At 37.8% G+C, this 24216-nt stretch overlaps 1 protein-coding gene across 2 annotated transcripts; it reads right to left on the bottom strand.

The window, feature by feature from the left end:
- On the bottom strand, positions 1–22070 carry LOC124393508 (metal transporter CNNM4). Of its 2 annotated transcripts, XM_046861400.1 has the most exons (8): positions 20614–22070; positions 16555–16698; positions 16308–16442; positions 16038–16207; positions 9732–9828; positions 7219–7308; positions 5548–5723; positions 1–4501 (listed from the first exon to the last, which is right to left on the bottom strand). In XM_046861400.1, the coding sequence occupies exons 1-8, from the start codon at positions 22001–22003 to the stop codon at positions 4085–4087; spliced, it is 2619 nt and encodes an 872-aa protein (XP_046717356.1). In that variant the 5' UTR covers positions 22004–22070; the 3' UTR covers positions 1–4084. The 2 variants fall into 2 exon arrangements, with proteins under 2 accessions (XP_046717356.1, XP_046717357.1); XM_046861401.1 differs by lacking the exon at positions 7219–7308.
- Positions 22071–24216: the final 2146 nt, after the last annotated feature.

Raw genomic sequence — 24216 nt, forward strand, 5'->3', positions numbered from 1 at the left:
TTTATAGAGAAATAGATATCTCAGATTTATTTTCATGTTAATCAGAACTCCTCCAGCAGTCCTTATGAAATGCTATGTACACATTGTTTTAAATAAAACCAACAAACATTAGCAGAAGTACAGTACATTTCTTCATTACACTTCTCTTAAAACAAATACAGACAGACATTAAATGTTCAAACTGAATGTTTTGTGTAGTCATTTAAAATGCATCGCTTTGTGAAGGAAAAAAAAACCCATCAGGAGTGGTTACAATACTATATGTTGTTAAATAAAAAAAAAAAAATTGCTATGTGAAATACATAGCATGAAAATGGAAGACTAGTGTTCGTCAAAACATAATGGTGTGATACCTAAAGCAGTCAGAGGAGCTTTGTGGGTTTGCAGGATTCTTTACTGTTTCATGCATCAACACACAAGATGCATGGGCATAAACAATGATGAGTAAACCATGCACAATGGAAAATTAACCCGCAGCCCGCTCGCATACACAAATCATAATCTTTAACCTTCACTGCTGACGAATGGTGAAACTGAAGACGCTTAAATGAAAAAGGCAGCTATAACACACTTGAGAATGAAAATCCCCCCAACCCACCAGGGTCACTGACAAAATGTTTCACTGAACATTAAAAGCAGATTACCTGCTGGACCTCTAGCCTGAAGGAATTTCATTACTTCTGAGCTGCAGGAGTGTCTCATTCCACAACTCAGGGCCCCAAAAAGGGCAACATGCTACTCTAACAAAGGAGATGCAGGCAAATCAAAGTGCAAGTATCTTTGGCCAATATCATTCCCTATGAATTTAAATATGTCCTTGTACCTTTGGTCATGTTAAACAATAACATGTGGTCATAACTAACATACTCACGAAAACCCATTTTGCCACGTTAACCTTTAACTACACTTAAAAAATAAATAAATAAATAAAACAATAAAAAGTAGCAAGTTTTCTAGACAAGCAAATTCAACTGAGGTAAAGTATAAACCACATTCTGTTTGTGCAATTTAATGATAATAAACCATTGCATTAATCTATCTATTGTTTTTTGGATAAGGCATTGAGACACTTATAATAACCCAGGAGCCACTTATATTAACTCAGGAGCCATATATATTAAAAAAATAAAAAATAAAAAAAATAAATAAAAAAACCCCAACAACCTTTAACAGAACAACATACTTAACAGAAAAGAAAGCACTATTGATTTGACTAATCAATTTGCTTCCTTTTGATTCAACTGAATAACAACAATGTAGAGAGGGACTGGAACATGTACAAGAAAACTATTATTATGTTTCTTAAAGGAATAAATAAGCCACATGAAAAATTAAATATTCTTCCTTCATCATATCATTTGAATGCACCGTAATGCTGTGGAACACCAGTGCAGTTTTTTTCTGTAGCATTAAGAAGCAATACTGAACTATAGTTTGCAATCTGCACAATCAAATGTCTCACCAATCATAATAAATGTGCTACATGAATAGAATCTGATTTTCTGACTAACTATTTCCAGTATTTAAAGCTAGTGTTTACACTAGTATATGAGGAGAGGAGAGCACTAAATTTAGTTCAGTGTTATCTGAATCACATTGGATTCTGTCTAAGCAGCAGTAAAGCTACAGTTGTTTTCATAATTTGGAATGCATTCCTAATTTGAACACACAACTTTAATGTTTCTAATTAACGATGCTTTCCACAGAAAGAAAAAAAAAAATCTAATATTTACTTAGTAAGATCTGTGCTTTGGTGTGGTACTGGACATTTCTGGCCAGTTGTAGCTTCTTAAATGGGGAATAATGTGCGTGTGTGTGTGCGTGCGTGTGTGTATATATATATATATATATATATATATATATATATATATATATATATATATATATATATAAAAACACACACACATACATACATGCATAAATAAATACAGAATGTGTCTTTACAAACCAATAACATCTAAACATAAAACATTAACTTCATTTAAAAATGGAAATACTATATGCACAGTCATTGAGGCACAAATATATGTTTTGGTAAATTTCTAAATTTTACATTTATTTGATAAATTTACTGGTCATATATTTTATAATTTACAGTTTATATATATTCTACTCTTACAGTACCTGTGGTTGGGTCGTTTCACTACTTCAGAGTGGAACGCGTTAAATAAATATCAAATATAGCATCAAATATTTCTAATATTTCAGATGATTTGCATAAACTATGGTTGGACATATACAGTCCAAACTGTAGCGTAATACACTGCCCGTTTGACCAACTTTAGCTTTAATTTCAGCACGCATTCGCCGTGGCACGTTCGATGAGCTTCTGCAATGTCACAGCATTTATTCCCATCCAGATTTGCAGTAATTTTTCACCAAGATCTTGTAATGATGATGGGAGAGTCGGACCACTCCAAAATATTCTCAATAGGGTCAAGGTCTGGACTCTGTAGTGGCCAATCCATGTGTAAAAATTGTCTCATGGTTCCCGAACCACTTTTTCACAATTTGAGCCCAATGAATCCTGGCATTGTCATCTTGGAATATGCTGTGCCATTAGGGAAGAAAAAATCCATTAATGGAATAACCTTGTCATTCAGTATATTCAGGTAGTCAGCTGACCTTATTCTTTGGGCACATCACCTTGCTGAACCTTGACCTGACCAACTACAGCAACCCCAGATCACAGCACTGCCCCCACCGGCTTGTACGGTAGGCACTAGGCATGAAGAGTGCATCAGTTCATCCGCCTCTCTTCTTACCCTGATGCGCCCATTACTCTGGAACAGGGTAAATCTGGACTCATCAGAACACATGACCTTCTTCCATTGCTCCAGAGTCCAATCTTTAGGCTCGCTAGCATATTGAAGCTTTTACATTTTTTTTTTATTATAAATTCGATAAGTGGTTTTCTTAAGGCTACACAGCTGTTTAGTCCCAATCCCTTGAGTTCACTTCGCATTGTGTGTGGAAATGCTCTTACTTTCACTATTAAACATGTGAGTTCTACTGTTGTCTTTTTATGATTTCATTTCGCCAAACGTTCAAGTGAGCACCGATCATGATCATTCAAAAAAAAAAAAATGTTCAGACCACATTTTTTCCTTGAAGATGATGGTTCCCCACTATCCTTCTAGTTTTTATTAAAGCATTGGACAGTTATTACCCCCAATTTTAGTATGGCATGCTTGATGCATGCCAATAAGTTGACCCTTCTGAAGGATGTGTCTTCTGACATGGTTGTTCAAGAAACGAGAAGCTATTCACTATATCTGTTAGGGTTAAATAACTTGTTGCCAGCTGAAACAATCATCCATGCAGTAATTATCCAATGGGAGGCTCTTACCTGTTTGCTTAGTTAAATCCAGGTGTTGACTTTTTTTTTTTGGGTGGGGCAGTGTAAGTGGGGAAATATCAACCTTGAGAAAATACTGGGTGTATATAGGCCTGATAAACTAGAAGATAAACAGATGATAAACCAGAGAAAGCAGTGCAGAATTTGGGCTTATGCCAAACGGGGTTCTGACATTATCCAAAAAAACAAAACAAAACAAAAAACCTAAATTATAAAATATTTGGTATGGATTATTAAAGGATATAAAAAGTGCACATCTTGCAATTATCTCTTATATACTGTTATGTCATTCAAAAATGCAGAGTATGTCAATGACATGTTTGGCCATTGCATGCTACAGAAACATTTCGTCAAAACATCAAAGCTGGAGGTGCTCAAAAGTGTTCATCACTATGCAATGTCTTGGACTCATAGCATACGATAAAGTTCTATCAATGGTCCTTATGACCTTTATGAAGGAGTTTCCTAATTTCAAACTAGACCTGTAGGATTTCTTTCACAACTGAAATGCCATTAAACTGGGCAAAGGAAAATAAAAGGTGGCATGCAGTGATGGTTAGGGGGAAGATACCAAAGTTCATCTGTAGAAGTGTTTTTGTTAGATTGCATATAGTATGCAACTGGTCATGTTACATGTATATATTTGTATCCATGCATGTTTATCTTTGTGGATCAGTGTGGTCCTCTCTGGAGCCTCGTACCAACCATGGCTGCTCCTCTGCTTTGTTAGATTGTACTTTCGGTGTGTGCATGGCTGTGGGAAATTGTGTGGATATGAAGAAGAGGCGTGTGAGTGTTTGGGTTGCTGGGGTAACTCTGTGACTGAGGCTGGCTGTTGGACAGAGGGTGAGGGCTGGAGTTTGTGTTAGTACTGGTATTGAGGTTCGAGTTGGAGTTAGAGTACGACTGTGTTTGGGCAGCCCGTTGACTATTTAGGCTGTTCTTGTCATTTAGCAGCGCTGTGGTCTCGTTTGTTTCCTCTCTGAGTGCTAACGGTGCTGTGTTGCAGGTCATAGAAGAAGTGGTTGTAGTCAGGGGTGGTGCAAGCATGCTGTCCATTCGAATATGATTGCTCTGTGGGGACTGTGGCGTGCTGTCCAGTTTGGAGGCCAATAGGCCGTTTTGGTACTGAGCACGATTGACCTGGAGAACAAAATAAATAAATGAAAATGCATTCCTCTCGTGACTCAGAAGTGTACATCAGTGCTCTATAAGAAGTGAGGGTGAAACAGGAAGCAGAAAGCATAATGTAGATAAAGCAATTTCCTGAACAATTTGTGTGGTCAAGTTCCTTTGAGCAATGTAAAGCTACAGAATCATAGCCCTGTCCTAATAATGCTTACTAATAAATCACATGGACAACTACTAAAATGTTAAAATGTTATACTAGTTGTCGAACGAATGAAGTTTAAAAAAAGATAAATGTTTTAAATTCTATTTGTCCTACTCACTTTTTTGTAGTTAAGAAATAAACTGCATCAGATAATTATTCTTGATAGATTATACAGGTTGGTTTTCATCGAGCTGATAAGATATTGGAATGACAACATTGCAGAAGAAGTTTCTCCACCAGAAGGCGGCAGGTAGAAATTCAGCAAGGTTTTGTTAAACAGAGAAGCAGCACATGCCCATAATTGGGAACCATTTCATTCCAGTGAGGCATTTGTTTAATCTAGCATTAATAACAACATTTATACAGAAAAGTATATAAATGCATAAAACTTCATATTACCTTAGCTTTGGGGTAGTTATAAAAATATCAGTGTTTGTCTACTAAACTCTTCCTATCAAGTAGATGCTTTTAATATCTTAAAGCATAGAAACAGTATCTTAAGAAATTAATATTATTGATCCACTTCTCCATTTAGTCAGCAGTAAAACCTGAGACAATCATATAATGTTACATTTCTCTAGCAGGCACATGTTATGTGGACTTAACATGCACAATTCCCTCACATGTTCATAAGTACACAGAAGTATAAACCAGATCCTGTCAATAAACCCTCTCTTACTGGCACAACAAAAACATGCTTTATTGCAGGGAAGCACAGAATTCAGTTCCAAATGTGGTGAAAATGACATACATATGACTGACATATGACCAGGCTAAACCTGTGGCATGCCATGGTTTGAGGCTGATCACATTTGGAATTAATTTAGATAAACATTAATCCTTAGCTGATTCATACCTTAAAAAACTGCAGGTTGGAGAGGGCGCGCACATTGAAATCGGGGACGTACTGGGGTGTGGAGGCACTGTTGAGCTGCGAGTTGCTGCCACTGGTGGACAGTGCATCCACTCTCTCCGTGCAGCTAAGGGAAACCGAGCGATTCAGCCCGCTAATGTGCGAAGGAGAACGAAACTCTGAAAAAGCCAGAGAAAGCTGAGTGAGCTGAGAAAAACATCTGCCAACACATCTTCCACACCGACACACAAATGCATGTGTAATAGTAGAGTTGGTGAAAATTATTTACACATCCATCTCGTACATAATGTGTGTCAAGTAGTACTTACTGTGTATATGAATAGGTAAAATAAGAAAACACCAAACACCAACAGAAACGGGAAATGTGGAAAACAATGATTGGATGTTCTCATGACAATATCCTGACAAATCAGTGGAACATGCTTATGAGAATCAGCTCAAATAATCTACATCATCCTCACTGACAGATGGTTAGAGTTACTACAGCTACAAAACATATACATTAGAACATTTACACAAAACATTAGCAAGGTGATGACTACAAACATCTACATGCTAAGAATTAATCCGCTGGCTCCCTCTTTAGGTCATGTTAGTAATTACCTTTACCTATGTTACTGCTGCAGTGCCATTTCTGTGGTCATACACAGAAATCAGTCCTGACTTCAGCAACAGGAACAGTTACACAGCAGACAAAAACAGAGAAAAAGAACATGTTTTGCCAATTTTTTGGCTCCTAGTGAGGGGAAATTAGGAATTTATTTTTATTAGTGTAATTTGGCTGAAAGCTCTGCCTTGCTCTGACCTCTGTTTTGAACTGCATTAAAAAGCACTTCACTGATTTGGCACAAATCATGAGAGGGCATGACAGAATACAGATTTATGATAAGTTTTGACTGATTAGACACAATCAATTCTGGTGCAAGAGGCACAGGCAAAGAAGGCAAAGTGAGGTTGAGACAGAGCATGTGAATTTGAGGAGAAAACAGGGAAAGAACAATTCAGTACATTTAGGGTATCAGTGCTAAAGCCCTCAAGTCCAGCAAGTAAAATTTTAAGACTGACACTTAAACACATTCTATCCTTTGTTATGTTCACCTGCCTAAATTACATAAGCACATACTGACAGGAAATGTCCAAACCTAAAAGAATCAATCCCACACACGTGTGATGATCTAGGACAAGTTTTTTTCTCTCTAAGATCTGTTTTTCTGCCTATAGCAAGCCTTAACATAATCCACTGTTTGAAACCATTTTCCCCAAAATATGTGGAAATGTTTTAATTTAGTTCTATTTACTTTTGTAACAGCTAGCTTACTAACCAAGCCTGCTTTCCTAAACACAGTGAAGTTTTCATAGTGATAGAGTACAATGTGTCACTATGTGAGGGTTTTTTCCATCCACACATCACATATACAAAAAAAAAAAAAAACCATCAAAATAGTTTGAACTTCAACCACCACATTTGGAGGCTAGTTTCAGTTGATGTACTTGCTGAATGAGGGCCCATGGGAGGAAAAGTGATTTTGCTTGTTTGTTTATTTAATTTATTTTACACCCTGCCCGACTGCCCCACCCCCTGATTCACATGTTAGTGGCACCTGGTTCACCCCCTCCTCCCCCCGGGTTAGCTCCCAACGTGCAGGGGTTTACCTGGGAAGCGAGAGAACAGAGAAAACCTCTTAAGAGAAAGGCGCCGTGGCCGAGGCAGCCCCACGGAGGGGGACAGAGGGGGGGTGACAGCTGAGCAGAGAAGGAGGGAGTCAGGGAGGAGAGATAGAGAGGATTTTTAAACAACTGGTCCATCACAGATAAAAAAAAAAAAAATAATAATAATAACTGGGTTCTTTATTTATTTATTTCGGTCAATCTTGCATCGGACTGTGGACTGCAGCTGGAAACTTCGAAAAAACTGAATATTTTTGGCTTTTTTTGTCATGTTTATTTGAAGTACTATTTACTGTTAAAGCTTTACAGAGTGATTATACTATGATAATTTTGCAATTAAAACAATCATCTTATTTATTGTCATAAGGAATTATTACTGACTATGAAACAGTGAAGCCAAAAGGTCAAATGGTAAACGTTTTCAAGCAAATTTTAAAGGGGTAAAAATAGCAATATGGTCTACATCAACAAAAGGCAGAACAGATAAATATACAGTGATCTTAAACCATCTGCATTATTTGCTGTGCACATTAAACACACATATAGACACACAGACACTCAGCACATAAAAACACCTGAAGTGAAGTCCGACACATTCCCATCTAACACAGTCAGGGAATGGAGCATGGAAAGACTTTGTAGTTTGACATTCAACCAATAGATGTTAGTAAAGCATCCTGCCTGTATTTTTAAAATCGTAAAGTTCTTATAGTGACATGTCAGCTACAGACCCTCAATCCCAACAAAAGTGAGCAAATCCCTTTTACAGATAATCCCTTTTGTAAAGCCTAAAACAAACAGCAATTATGATCATGCCTTAAATGCTCTAGTGGCTTAAAATTGTTTTTGACTATTTAACCATAGTCAAATTTATGTCATAATTATACAATAAACCTCCCCCCAGAAAAACATTGGAAATGACTCCATTAAAGCTTTTAATAATAATAATTGTCTTATTCTATTGGCAGATAATTTTGCTCCTTTCATAAATAAATGCTTATTAGCAAAAGAATAACACAAAAAGTACAAAAATCCTTAAATATATTTAATCTTAATTTCGATTATTGCAATCTTATAATAATAAAAAACAATACATTTGACTATAATTAAATAAAATATTTCCACTTGCTAAGATACCGTAATTTCCAGACTATAAAGCGCACCCATATATAAGGCGAATTTAATTTCACTGAATTTGACAAAGATTTTTATTTTAAACATAAATAACCCGCACCTGTCTATAAGCTGCAGGTGTCTACATTGAAACTAATGAACTTTACACAGGCTTTAACGAAAGACAGTGTCTGTTAGATGGTGTAACGGGTGAAATATGTTGCGCTTCCTTATGTTGCGCTTAGGAGCATAGGAGGTTAGGAGCATAGCGGTATTTTGGGAATAGCCTGGCGCCGCATTTTTCCGCTATTACTGCATGTGTGCAAGGCCGAGGAATATGTCCTTATTATTTTTTGATGCTCATTTCTAAGTTTCTTTGACTAACCCGTAACGCTGTTGCCATGAATAATAAAAAAGCACGAGTTTTGGAAACCTGTCTGTGCTTATATGATTTCTGTTGCAACTGGAGTTAGCGAGCTCTCCCTTCACCCAGACTCAACGCGTTACAACAGCTTGTATCTAAACAGTAGCCGACCAAGAAAGTCATTGATCACCGTCTTCCTCCTTCCTTTCACAACTATTTCTCTCGGGAGTTTATCTTTTGGCATCGTCGTTTAAAAAAAAAAACGTTTTTTCCTCCCGAAGCCGTGCAGCTCAGAATACAGGTGAGGTGCGTTTTTCGTTTCCGTTCAGAAATTTAATTGGTCTAATGTTATGGGGCTCAGATTTTTGGCTTGAAGTTTGTGAAACCGGGAAAAACCCAGGAAAAATTCATAAACAAGCCACTTCGTTGTTTAAGCCGCAGGGTTCAAAACGTGGGAAAAAAGTAGCGGCTAATAGTCCGAAAAATACGGTAGATAGATATTTTTTGGATGTGTGAGAAAACTTATGCAGAGCATATACAGAAAGTCTTATGTTCTGACGTTACACCAGATTAGCCCTTTCCCTTTAATTAAATAATATTTTTTTGCTAGGTCAAATTAATTAACTAAAGTAAATTAGGCAGCCACTGTTTAGTATAGGTAGGAAATACATTTTTATATTCTCATAGCACCTCTTTATTACTAAACAACAGTGAGTCAGAAAAACTTGGGCTGTATCCCAAATGCCATACAACCATGCTAATGAACAAGTCACTAAACTGTATGTACTAGGCACAATAGTACCTACAGTACACATAATGCAGTTTTGGGCACAAACCTAAAATCTTTCAAAATGTTCACAACCTTCTTAGAAGGAGAGTTATTTCCAACAACCTGACATACTGCAGATTTGACAAACCAGACGAGGGTCTGTTGTTCCTTTCACAGTGTAAAAAACAAGACAAAGTTACGACAAGATGTCCATTAAAAAAAAAAGGAAAAGAAAAACAACAAACAACTCACCCAAAGATGATGTTGTCAGTGCCATGACTCCATAATAAGAAAAGGGACCAGTCTCAAACTTCATGTTCTCATTGCCAGCCTCCACTTCCACTCGACCCTGAACAAGAACATACATATACATTATATATACATATACCTTTAACATTCACACTTGAGGAAATGTACTGTTCTACAATCATGTGAAAATGAATTTTTATACATAAAAGACATACTAAAATTCATCTGGCCAAAATAATAAATAAATTAATTAATTAATAAACAAATAAATAAATAAATCAAAAAGGTGATTAAAACAAAAAATAAAATAATTAAATAAAATAATTAAATGAAATTACACCTTTACTGTTTCCATCAGAAGTAAGAGGCTAAGAAGTAGCTAAATGCTTCTAATCAAATGCCATTGATTAATTGACCATCAGCAAGTGTAACCACCGCTATAAAAGCCTTAGGTTTTAGTATGTTATTCTGGAGCATTCAGGCTTATGTTAACACAATGCCAAAAAGAAAAGACATCAGCAATGATCTTAGAGAAGCAACTGTTGCTGCCCATCAATCTGGGAAAGGCTATAAGGCCATTTTTAAACAAAGTAAAGTCCACCATAATAAAGGGAGGAAGATTATTCACAAGTTGAAAACATTTTAGACAACTGGCAATCTTCCCAGGAGTCATCATCCCAGCAAATTCACTCCAAGGTCAGACTATGCAACACTGAGTGAAATTGCAAAAAACCCAAGAGTTACATCTTAGACACTACAAGGGTGTCTGACACAAGGGTGAAAATCAAAATGGATGCTCATGACCTTCAGGCACCAATCACTGCATGGACTCAGAAAAGCCTCCAGAAATCATTGCCTGTGCTCACAGTTAAAGCTTAACACTTAAAGCTCATGCAAAGAAGCCATTTGTGAACATGATCCAGAAATGCAGTCTTCTTTTGGCCAAAGCTTATTAAAAAATGGACTAAGGCAAAGTGGGAAAACAAGTCTACAGTCAGAGAAGTCAAATTCTTTTAGTTTTGAAAACCATGGATGTCACGCCCTCTGGATTAAAGAGAAGGACCACCCAGCTTGTTATTAGCACTCAGTTCGAAAGTCTGCATCTCTGATGTTATGGGATTGCATTTGGGCCTATGGATGGATAGCTTTTATATCTGAAAAGGCACCATTAATGATGAAAGGTATATACAGATTTCAGTGGCACATTTGCGTCCTGCCAGACAATGTCTTTTTCAGGATTATATTTCAGTAAGACAATAATACATACAAAACAGATGCTACACAATGGAATATATGGTCCTGTCTTTTTAAAAATTTAGCTGCAATCAAATAAAACAAATTACCGTTTTCCTTTAAAATGGCACATTTCCTCAATTAAAAGATTTGATGTTCTTTTGTGAATAAAACGAGTTTTAAATTTACAAATCATTGCACTCCATTTTAATTGACCTTTTACACAAAGCCCTAACTTTTTAGACTTGGGGTTTTGTGCGAGTGTGTATATACCAAGCAAGTGCTAACAATCATCATTAACTGAAACAGAAACAGCTATGTAGGAGGCTTAAAACTAGATGAGGAACAGCCCAAATCTGCTTCTAAAAAGTAAGGTTGTGAAAGATAGTTTCATGTCACAGTTTTATGACACAAGGCAAGACACAAGGTAGTTGCATCAGCAAGGCTGGGGTTTCAATGTGTGCTGTTCAAAAGCACAAACAAAAAAGCTGAATTGAGGACCATAGACACAATGGTTGGGCAAGTAACTTAATGCAGAGATTAAAAACAACATGCTTACTTCCCTTTTGCAGTAGAACATGTCCAGAAATGCCATCAGCAAAGAACTGGTGGAAACCAGTGGGACCTAGGCACACCCAATTTAATATCTGGAGAAGTCATTCCAGAAGTGGCCTTCATGAAAGAATTTCAGCCATAAAGCTATACCTCCAAAATCCAAACAAGGCTAAAAGACTCAACTGTGCACAAAAACATTGGAACAGGGATGCAAGAAAATGGCCGCTGGTAAATATTGAGTGTCTGCAGGCAACAGTGAAGCATGGTGGAGGTTCCTTGCAAGTTTGGGGCTTCATTTCTGCAAATTGAGCTAGAGATTTGGTCAGGTTAAATGGTGTCCTTAATGCTGAAAAAATACAAACAGATACTTATTGGGAACAAACCTACACTTATAAAGAACATCTTATTCATTTTCATCACCACATTATCTGTGTAAAGCTACGTTGAGACAATGTTCATTGTTACAAATTGCTTTACAAAAAGAGATTAATTGAATTGAACTTATCCATCATGCAATATCATCAGCGGGAGGTCTGATTGCAGCCAAGACTATTCTGCAGCAGAAAAACGACCTCAAACATACAGTACAGCCAAATGTCATCTTCAGCGTAGCGAAGAACTAGTCTTCAAAGTAATACTGTGTGGCCCCACAGAACCCTGATCAAGTCTGTCTGGGATTACATGAAGAGACAGAAGGATTTGACGCAGCCCACATTCACAGATCATCTGTGGTTTGTTCTCTCAGATGTTTAGAACAACCTACCTGCCGAGTTTCTTCTAAAACTGTGCAAGTGCACTTAGAGGAATTGATGCTGTTCCAAATGGAAAGGGTCATCACACAAAATACTGATTTGATTTGGATTTCTCTTCTGTTCATTTACTTTCCATTGTGGTAATTGATCAGAATAACCTCAACACTAAACCTGACTTTATTATTAACAACCTGGACGTACCTACTTACGAACAGGCTATATGATACAAACCTTATGCAAGGTGTGTGAGCAGTAATTCTAGGAATAAGAAACCAGATCACAACATGAATAGTGAATAGGCTATTAGGTTTCAGTGTCTCAGTCCTCATATTTTTTTTGCATCTCCTTGACCCAGCTACAAGTTTCCCCTCAGAAAACCAGAAACCAGATATCGGTATCTGTTTGCATGACACACGATTGGAATAGTCTCACCTTGGCTTTCCCAGTTCTGCCACACGCATAAGTAAAAGCTCAATTACATTCTCTGTTTTTAAAAGCCAGTAAATCTGAACCAGTATTGCTATAATACAGAACAGTGTTGGCATGCTGCAGGCGCTAGAGAACAAGATCCAAAAACAAATCCAAATATACTAATTCTGACCATGCTTAGTTAAAGTTAGATTATCTAACTTTATTTACATGATCATCATGTAATAGCACTTGTATCCAACAAAATTGCTACATGCACAAGTTACGTAAATAAGGATTATACATTCAATGTGATGAAATGGTGGCCTTATTTCCATTTAAAGATTTACATAATGCATTTCTGGTTAATTAAACAACTCTGTTGCTGTTAACAAAACAATTTTTTTTGATAAAACAATTAACATTTGACAAAACAACAACATTTCCTCCTGGAAAACCTCATCATATCAAAAACTGCAAACAACAATTAAAAATCTGCCATTGCTGCCTTAGAAGTTCCTGCAAGTTACCATAAATTACAATAAACTGTCAAAAAATAAGTAAATAAATAAATTTAAAAAAATCATATATATATATATATATATATATATATATGCCTGAAATGCATAAAGGAACAATAATAAAATAATTTAAAACTATTTTTTATTTGTGTAATTTAAAAGCATCTCATTAAAGTTTCTTGAGCTGTGAATTATTTATTTTCTTTATTTCCATTTAAGTACATATTATGCAGAAGCCATATGGAAGGTCCTTATTACAACTCAATCTTATGTGTTTTAAACATTTGCATCAAAACAAAACTAAAAAGAAAAAAGGTGTGTACCTAAACTTTTCATTTGGTCATGTTCTTTCACAAACATGACCATTTATTACCTTCTAGTTCCTGAATTTATCCTAGTGTTAATTTGATGATAGACGAGTGAGTCATGTGAATAATGTTAACTGATAGTTGTTGATAAATCATTTAACTCACTATCTAACACTGAAACCTGTCTACTTCACACCAAATATACTCTACTCTCTACCCAATATTACCCACTGGCATTCCAGTTGGCAGAGTCATACTAGATAAAAGCCTAACATTCTGTTCGCTGTCTGTGAGACAGCTGACAAAGTACTGTAAAAACATTCCTAGTCCATTTTCAGCCACCACAGAGTTCTGGGATATTTAAATCTAGGAAATGACTTCCTGATCCCTGCCTTGGATCACATTGGACCTCTGAAGTGCATTACAGTCATTCTTTGTTCTTTGTTTAAGTGCTGTTTTTATGTCCCAAAATTAGAATCTGAAAGTAAAATGAATTATTCACATTGTATAATGCTGGAATATAATATCTTAATCTATCATCTGAAATGTGTAGCAGAAAAAGACTGTGACTTTGAAAAACTTCTTATCTGATTGTACCATTACTAAAATAGGACACCGCATTGATTTGTTGTTTGTGGGGTGGGTGTGTGTGTGTGTGTGTGTGTGTGAGTGCGTGTGTGTGTACGAAGTGGTGCAAGTGGTGTTGTGATGCACAAGCTCACAATGCAGCAGGACTTTCTGTCTCTGTTACGTAAGAGGGATCAATTAGTGAAGGGCAAGCCTTGCAAATACAATCTACAAAAAGGTCATAAACACTGCACCACCCCTCTCAGTGCAACACTACACCAACTGAAGGACACCCGTGAGACGTCACAAATGGTCACAGGACACATAAGTGCACAAGCACAAAAAAACTGCTGGTTACAAAAAGCTTAGGTAAACATGTAAGCAAATGTTGGTCCATTGTTCCATGATTTACACAAGGTTCTTGAATCTGTAAGTTTATATAATATTATATATTTAAGCTTTACCAGTAACATGATGCAATACATAATAATGTCAAATGTTTGTGGACACCTATCCATCATCCTCATGTGTGCTTCTGAACATTCCACAGCAGATTCTGTCCCATTTTTGCTGTTATAATAAGCAAAGAATTTTTCACTCGATTTTGAAACATGGATGAAGGGATTCAAAAATTATGCCTCAAGAGTATTAGTGAGGCTGGGTGCTGACATCAGGCGAGGAGCTCTGGGCACAAAAATGTGTTCAATGTAGTTGAGATTAGCGTGAAGGACACTTTTTACCATTCTAACCTTGGCAATATATGTCTCTACAAACCACATTTTGTGCTCATGGGTATTGTCATGTTAGCACAAGTGCCCTTTATTTCCAGTAAAGGGAACCGGCAATGTATTATATATAAATTGTAAACAGCAATGTCACAGCACACTCTGTTAAAAACGAATAATTTATAATATAGAATACATAATACAGAAACATATAAATACATTAGTCCTATGTTTCATTTTGAGGCAACTACAGTCAACCCCCAATAAATTTGCGGTTCGGAATTCGTGGCTTGGAAAATTTGCGGGTTTTCATTTGAAACCTGACTAACAGCAAGTTGCGGATTATCTTAAAATTTGCGGGAATCCACAGCGGGACTAAATGTTCAGGAACGTTAGGAATAACATTTTAAATTATGTTTTCACTAATGATTTTCATTCATTTTTTACAATACATTATTGTATTAAAGTGACAATGTATAGATGAATTCATTAAGGTACCATAGGGGCTGCGGGGTTGCGTCCAAAATTCTCAGATTTTCGAAACTCGCAGGGGGTCTTAGAACGTAACCCCTGCAAGTTCCGGGGGAACACTGTACAAGTTACTGTACATTAACTGTACAAAAAACATGTGAACTAGATATGTGAAAAAGGGGGTGAGTAACGTGACATTGAGCTTAAGAAATAATAATGATAATTTATTATAATAATTATTATAATTTTTTATTATTGTTTTAACCAATGAAGCTCAAATAGTATTCCCTTTGCCAGTATTTTTTAAGCAAGGTTATTACCTATTTTATAAGATACATCGCATCTGCACCCTTAGGGGCTAAATATAATTTTCCCCTAGGCATACACCATGTTTATCCACTATCCCATCAACAGTAAGTGACCACAGGAGAGATATGGGCTGGATCGGTTTGGTTTGCCAACCATCCGGTTTACAATTTTTTAATTTTTTTTTTTTTTTTTTTTATTTTTTTACAAGCCTCGATGACACCATTGTGGCTGATGCACTCATTCCAGCACCACACATGCAAGTTATGTTACTGCTGTGTGAGAGATTCATTACCCAAATGATATCCGTTCAGCTGCAATCCTATTGGTATAATTTAATCCAGGACTGACACAAGGTTGCACAAAATGGACCATATTCAATAATGTGTACAATCTAAACTATAGTGTATAGTTAAAATGGGCAATTAGAAGCAGAGTCTCAATTTGCTGGATTAAAGCTTACCTGCAAAATTAGAATAAAATAGTCAACAGGCTTGCCACGCTGATACAAGTAGTGTTGCTGTGAGCGCTTATCGCTTTCATTGAACCGTAGCTCCTGGATGACGTCGGGATGCTTAAGGATTCGCAACAAAATCTTGTCTGAGATCTGGAGTGGATTGAAGAGGGTCACCTCTGGGGGGGAAAAAAACATGCACACCACAAATATAATCTACATATCAGACAAATTATTTAGAGTTAGTCAAATTTAAGAGAGATGACGCAACAAACTAACCAGTAGCCAGGAAGCGGTGAGCAGCTAAGAGAAGTTGTGGGGAGATCTTCACCTTCGATTCACTTTCATGCATGAAGGCTGAAAAGTCCCTCTTATTTTTATTTGGGTCCACCTTTTTTCTGTTTCGGTTGTCAGCTAAGAGAGAATATAGTCAAGTATGAAACTAATCAGAATACTTTTTATTCACAGCAATAAATAAAAAAAAAAACTAAAAAAAAAAACACCATTATATTCAATGGCAACTCACTGTAGAGATCTGACTCATCTAGGATCTCGGACTTGATAATCTCCTCAATAACATCTTCCAGTGTCACCAGACCCAGCACCTCGTAGAAGGGGTCCCCCTCTCCCTCATTATTCACCCGTTGAACTATGGCCAGGTGAGATTTGCCTAGTAGAGTGGAAATGAACCCATTTTACAATCAAGAAAAAACACAGCCAGAATTGATATCTGCGTTTTCTTAAAATGCATCCAAGGCAGAAGCACAATACGTTTTTAGAACTATAAGCTCCCAGAAGATGAACCTAGTTGATAGAAATGCCTCTTCCACAAGGTTTTGTTACTAATCTATCTTCCAGAAATACCTTTAGAATGTAACCTATTTATGAAGGAATCTTTCAAATAAAAACTTTTTGGATGTACTCAGAAATACTCTTGACCAGAGTCGACAAGATCATAACATGAATGAAAGCATTTTACATTGTTTTAGTAAAATTTCTTTCTTTTTTAAAATTTATAAAAGTACAAATGTCAAAATTCAAAACACAAACATGACAATGCTGCAATGCTCCTATAGAGGACTATAATACGTTTGACTTCTCTGTGTGCAGAGCATTTAGTGCTAGATACCAATCTTTATTTACTGAATTAAGTTCTTTCTGTATGGACATTAACATTAGCTTTCTCTTTTAAATCTGCAAAAATAGAAAAAATTATGCATAAGAATTCTAAACACTTGTCTCCTTTTACAACACATTACACAAACCAAATCGCTGCAACCATGAATTAAATGAAGCTCATTCTGTCAAAACCAAGAATAAGCTCAAGCTACTACTTTACAAAATGTAAGACTTTTTCTCTTGTGTTGTTTGGACTGTAAATAGTTATTACTAATGATGATGTGTGGAATTTTTCAAATCGACTTGTGATTTATAAACTGAATTGCCATAAAGTGCTAAACAAATGAACAGAATTTAATTCAGTCAATGTTTCCTGTGTGATCCTGTGTGCAAACTGAAGAATCCAAACAGTAGATACTTGATATATTCTGCAGCAAGCAAAAGCTGTGGGTTTCCAAATGAATACCGTGTGTTGTATTGAGGGTTGGGCAACGATACATCAAAATGTATTTTAAAATAAAATAATAAAATGCCATAACTTTAAGTGTATGAAAATAAACTACAAAATACAGAAAATCACACCATATATCAAAATAAACTACTGTATTTTTGTATTTTAAAACCAGTTGCAACCAGTTAACAGAACAAATATTCCCGTACAAAATCCCTATGATCTGCCAGATGAAGGTTAGTTTTAATGTTTAACAGTTTGCAAATTATTCATAATTGTATCCTAATTTACCTAATCCCTAACCTTCTTCCATGTGGATCTATTTTCTGTTTTTAAAATATGAAGCCGTTTTCATCAACCCTTTCAAATACAAATGATAAAATCCTATTTTATATTTGAATATGTAATTAAAATACATGTATGAAATACTGCCCATCCCTGGATATAATTAAACAATATTGCATGCACAAGTGATTGCATTACACAACCTTAGGTGCAATATTGCTTTTTTAAAACAGCTCTATAAACAAAACAATAATATTAAATAAGTGAGTCACATAAAAATCGTTTGATGCACATAAAAGAATTTACTGGGTAAATGTGTTTCTATCATAGAGAATGCACATCTTTTCTAAAAGAATTTAAAAAACAAAAAATGTTTCGTCTCAATTCAGCATTCAATTTTTAGATGCATTTTGTAGCTTTATTACCCATCTGGAGTTTTCTTTCTGTATTTTTTATGCAACATCCCAAAATTTTATTTCAAACACTTGGATGGAAACATTGCTACTGATTGCTTCAGAAAGTCCTCATGTGGGATTTTTACTGCTTAGATAATGGAGGGTCATTTTGTGTAGCAAAGGACTGCCTTTGCAAGTTAAACCTGCTGGGAACAACAAGCTATTATGCAGTACACCATGTGCATTCAATATAATCCAGTGTTGATCAACAGAAACTAGACATTTAATTAATAATTACTCTATTGTAAAATATGTACTGTATATAATTTTACATACAACAAGTGAGGTATTAAAGTATTGAAATTGCAAGTCCTCAGGCATTTCAAGTCACATTCAGGTCATGTGTTAATAAGCAAATATTCTGAAAAATGTAAACTGTAACCTGAGATTTAATAGAAGCCTCCGCATTTATATATTTAACAACAATCAACTCACAGCAAAAAAAACAGCCATTAGGGTTGCACAAGCCAGTGCGCTCTTAGTGCTAGACCCAAGCCTGGATAAATGGGGAGGGTTGCATTAGGCAGGGGATCCAGCGTAAAACATGCGCCAAATTAGATATGCGGATCACAAACTTAAATTTCATACCGGATCGGTCGAGGGCTGGGTTACCAACGACCGCCACAGGTATTGTTAGCCAACAGGGTACCAGTGGAAATTGGGCTACTGTTGACCAAAGGAGGAGAAGGAGAGGGGGAATATGTCTAAAGAGACAGCAGGAAATGGAGAAGTGTTGGAGAGTAGAAGTTAGGGTTGGTACTTTAAATGTCTGCACTATGACTAGTAAACGGAGAGCGTTAGCTGATGAGATGGAGAGGAAAAAGGTAGACATTTGTGTTCAAGATTCCAAGTGGAAAGGGAGCAGACCTGCAGCAACTACAGTGAAATAAAGTTAATCAGCCACACCATGAACTTATGGGAAAGAGTAGTGGAAGCTAAAAGGAGAGGTGACCATCTGTCAGCAAAAGTATTTTTTCATGAAGAGGATGAGTACTACAAGCGCAGTTGGGATTGAATAAATGATCGGCTCTGAGCCATTTCTTGTTTGCAGTGGTGATGGACAGGCTGATGGATGAGGTCAGACAGGACTATGATGTTTGCAGATGATATTGTGATTTGCAGTGAGAGTAGGGAGCAGGCTGAGAAGAGCCTGGAGAAGTGGAGGTACGTGCTGGAATGAAAAGGTAAAGAAAGTCAGTAGAAGTAATAGCGAGTACATGTGTGTGAACGAGAGGGAGGGCAATGGAGTGCTGTGGTTGTAGGGAGAAGAGGTGAAGGTGGATAAGTTCAATTACCTGGGGTCAAACTGTGGAAAGCAATGGAGAGTGTGTTAGAGAAGTGAAGAAAATACTGTGGCCAGGCTGTAGTAGGCAGAGAAAAGTCGCTGTAATATTTGTAATAGAAGGGTATTTGTAATGTGGGGGTATTTGTAAGGGTAATAGAAGAGTATCTGCAAGAGTGAAAGGGAAAGTTTATAGGACTGTGGTGAGACCTGCTATGTTGAATGGTGAAAAGACAGTGGCATTGACAAAGAAACAATAGAGGGAGTTGGGGAGTGGCAGAGTTAAAGATACTGGGAGTTTCATAATGAAAGGCATCGCACAGGTAAGACGTTTTGGAGGTGAGAGAGGCACAGGCTAAAGAAGAAGAAATCAACTTAGAGAAAAACTTCCAAATCAGAACACTTACTACTCTACAAAATTCATGTTGTTTTTAAAACAAACATTAGAGTGATTCAGAACCACCCAGATTTAACTCTGAGTCAGTATTTTCCTTATTCATTCATCCAGTGATTGTGAACAGGTATAAAGTGGAAGCACATAATACAAGGCATGGTCTTGCTGGGATGCCTCTCAGTGCACTCAGTCAGTGCATTCATTTAGGATTGGAGAACAGAAATTATGCCAGAACACCAGATCATAAAGTCTTAATACATCATGTTGTAGACCAAGAGATGATAAAAATCTGACATTTCACATTTGAATGGAACAAGCCTTTAAAACTGATCAAAGCACTATTTTTTCCTTTTAGCAGATGATTATGGTTCCCTAGACCATTTCTGTGGTTTCAATAATTAATGTGATTGCAAAAAAAAACAACAAAAAAACCACTGCTGAGTAAGCTAATACCAAAGCCATGTGGTTATTGATTCATATCTGGAAGAGTACAAGGCTGTGCATTTAAAATCATTTTCAGCTGATAAGATTTCAGTTCAGTTTACCATATATACAAAAAAGTATAGAATCAATATCTAATCGTTTTTGACATGCCTCACCTTTTTTGAACTCTTCTAACATGGCATCCAGCTTGGTGTCGTGAAAGACAAAGTGGACCGGATGGTTATAAAACTTGGTGACGGTTTTGAGAGTTGTGCAGTCATCCGGATCAACAAAAGCCAGGTCCTTTACATACAAGATGTCGACGATGTTAGAGCGCTCATCTTCATATACCGGGATGCGCGTGTAGCCGCTCTCCATAATCTCGGACATGGTGTTGAAGTCCAGAACGGCATCGGATTTGATCATGAAGCAGTTGTTCAGCGACGTCATGATGTCCTCCACTGTTTTGTTCCGCAGCTCTAATGCACCCTGAATCATGTTTAGCTCTTCTTTGACTAAGTCGTTGTATGGTTCCGTTAACTTGAGCATCTCCAATAGCTTCTCCCGGTTGTACACTGTGCCGATTTCCTGGCCTAGAACGCAGTCCAGGAGTTTGCTGATAGGAAACGACAGTGGAAATGTGAGGAGCATGAAGAACTTGGTGAGCACGATGGTGTTGGCACCGACCGCCAAACCGTGGCGAGAACAAAGCGCCTGTGGCACAATTTCCCCAAATATCACTATGCCAACAGTGGATGCCACTACTGCACCAAAGCCAGATCCGATTAGATCATCCATTAGGATAGTAAGAGTGGTATTTACAAGAACATTACCAAGCAGCAAAGAGCAAAGCAAGTAATTCCCTTTCCTACGAATGGGCTCGATTTTGCGTGCATCTCTCTTTTCCTTATCAGTACCACAACTCTGCACTATACGAAGCTCCATCGGATCTAACGCCATAAGTCCCAGATTTAGTCCACTGAACATGCCAGAAAGGGCAAGCAGACATATAACCAGGATGATTTGAATCCACAGAGGAAGAAGAGAAGTTTTCTCCTCCACGACGCGTAACCTCCCGTCGTTCTCTGACAGCAGGTGCCACTTGTCTTCCGAACTCCTGATGCACGCTATGTAATCCCGTTCGCGCTCAGTTTTGCGGAGCGGCTTAATGTTTACAGTCACCACACCAGAGGTCCCTCGACTGCTAACGTTCATGTAACTTTCCACGCTAATATCTTTGGTAAAATCGACACAAGTCCTGTTTACCGAGTCTCTGTCATCTTCGTCTTCGCCGAGCTCAATGAACCGGATCCGGGACGCGGAGTTCGAACTGAGCTGCAGCCCGTAAAACCTGAGCTGGACGCTGCTCTCTTCCGTTACCTGAATGACACCATCTTCGGTGATTGTGGCCGGTTTGTTGCTCCTTTCCAGTCTCATGCCCAGTATATGAAACCAGCCAACGCTCGTCGTCTCCGTTCGACCGCCCACTGAGCTCCAAAGGACTACGACTAAAGTTAGCAAGCAGCCCTGGCCGCTCCATTCTGTCGCCATGTTTGTTTCGCTCATCGGCGAGCGGCGCGTATTACGTCATTTCGACAGGAACAAGATCTGCGCATGCGCACAGCAAAACACGCGCAGGTAACATCTAGCTCTATCCCTAACCAATTGGTTGCATAAATGCATAAAATAGAAAAAAGCTACTACTTTATTTTGAGTGTTTTTATGACTGGGAGTGGTTTTGGATTCCGGCATTGTAATGTATATTCTTCATGCCCTTGTTAGTGACCTTTTCAAATTTAACCAAAATAGACTCGGGGTTTACTTCATTCCTGATCATGATGAACCAGTTAATCTTTTCCATCTTTTTCTTCTTTCGGATTCTCCTATTAGGGGTCGCCACAGCGGAACATCTTTTTTCATACCCCCCTTTACTCTATGTCTGCCTTTTTCAAAACAACTACCTGCATGTCTTCCCTCACTACATCCATAAACCTCCTCCTAGGTTTTCCTCTTTTCCTTCTTCCTGGCAGCTCCATCCTCAGCATTCTCCTACCGATTTACCTATTGTCTCTTCTCTGCACATGTCCAAACCATCTCAATCACACCTCACTCACCTTGTCTTCAAAACGTCATACATACGCTGTCCCTCATATAAACTCGTTTCTAATCCTGTCCATCTTCATCATTCCCAATGATCTTCAGCTCTGCTACCTCCAGCTCCGGCTCCTGTCAATGTAGTCAATGCCACTTACTCCTACTGACTCTTCTCAATCTGCTCCCTACTCTCACCACAAATTACAATATTATCCGTAAAAATCATAGTCCACAGAGACTCCTGTCTGACCTCGGAGTCTGTCGTTCCTACTGCACACTTCACTGCTGTCACACTGTCCTCATACATGTCCTGCACCACCCTCACATACTTCTCTGCCACACCTGACTTCCTCAAACAATACCACAACTCCTCTCCTGCCACCCTGTCGTACGCTTTCTCTAAATCCACAAACACACAATGCAACTCTTTCTGGCCTTCTCCATCAACATTCTCAAAGCAAATAATGCATCAGTAGTGCTCTTTCTTGGCATAAAACCATACTGTTGCTCACAGATGGTCACCTCTTCTCTCAGCCTGGCTTCCACTACTCTTTCCCATAACGTCATGGTGTGACTGATTAACTGAAGTTCCCTGTAGTTACTGCAGATCTGCACATCTGCCTTATTCTTAAAAACCAGTAACAGCACACTTTTTCTCCATTCCTCAGGCATCCTCTCACCTTCCAACATCCTGTTAAACAATCTGGATAAAAACTCCACTGCCATCTCTCCTAAAGATCTCCAAGCTTCTACCGGTATGTCATCTGGTCCTACCGACTTTCACTCTTCATCCTATTAATCACTGCTCTCACTTCCCCCTTACTAATTCTATCCACTTCCTGCTTCACCATCACCACATCATCCAACCTTCTCTCTCTCTCTCTCTCTCTCTCTCTCTCTCTCTCTCTCTCTCTCTCTCTCTCTCTCTCTCATTTTCCTCATTCATCAGCTGCTGAAAATACTCCCTCCATCTTCTCAACACACTCTCCTCACTAGTCAACACATTTCCATCTCCATCCTTAATTGCTCTAACTTGTAGCAAATCCTTCCCAGCTCAGTCCCTCTGCCTGGCCAATCGGTATAAATCCTTTTCTCCTCCCTTAGTGTCCAACTTCTCATACAGCTCCTTATATGCCTTACCCCTGTCTGACCTCTTCCCTGAATCTCACACTACAGTCTTCCTCCTTCAGATTCCACCATCTTATTCTTTTTTTAGTCCTCACTCTCCTCCTCTTCTTCTTCAACTCCATAACCATCCTACAGACCACCATCCGATGCTGTGTAGCTACACTGTCCCCTGCCAACACCTTGCCGTCTCCAATCTCTTTCAGGTTGCATCTCCTACATAAAATATAGTCCACTCCTCCATTCTTATACAGCACCCTATGCTCCTCCTTCTTCTTAATATATGTATTTACCACTGCCATTTCCATCATTTTAGCTAAATCTGTCCTTCCACATCCCTCTACTTAATATATGGGTTATACCTACCCATCAACTCATCACCGTTCCCTTTACCTACATGGCCATTGAAGTCTTTCCACACCATGATAGAACTGTTTAACCCCCCCTTCAATGTTCCTGGCCTTACCACATGGTCTCCTGAACACACAATATCTATAACATATCTACCTTTCTCTGCTCCATCATATCAGCTACCTCTCTCCCTTTACCAGTCATAGTAA

This window comes from Silurus meridionalis, chromosome 11 (genome assembly GCF_014805685.1).
Source record: "Silurus meridionalis isolate SWU-2019-XX chromosome 11, ASM1480568v1, whole genome shotgun sequence".
In the NCBI taxonomy this organism is placed as follows: Eukaryota; Metazoa; Chordata; class Actinopteri; order Siluriformes; family Siluridae; genus Silurus; species Silurus meridionalis.

Coding starts and splice junctions, on each gene's coding strand:
- LOC124393508 (XM_046861400.1), bottom strand. CDS start 22,003: ATGAGCGAAACAAACATGGCGACAGAATGGAGCGGCCAGGGCTGCTTG. Junction 16,699..20,613: donor GTTAGAAGAGTTCAAAAAAG/GTGAGGCATGTC, acceptor CCACTCTACTAG/GCAAATCTCACCTGGCCATA. Junction 16,443..16,554: donor AGATGAGTCAGATCTCTACA/GTGAGTTGCCAT, acceptor ATTCTCTCTTAG/CTGACAACCGAAACAGAAAA.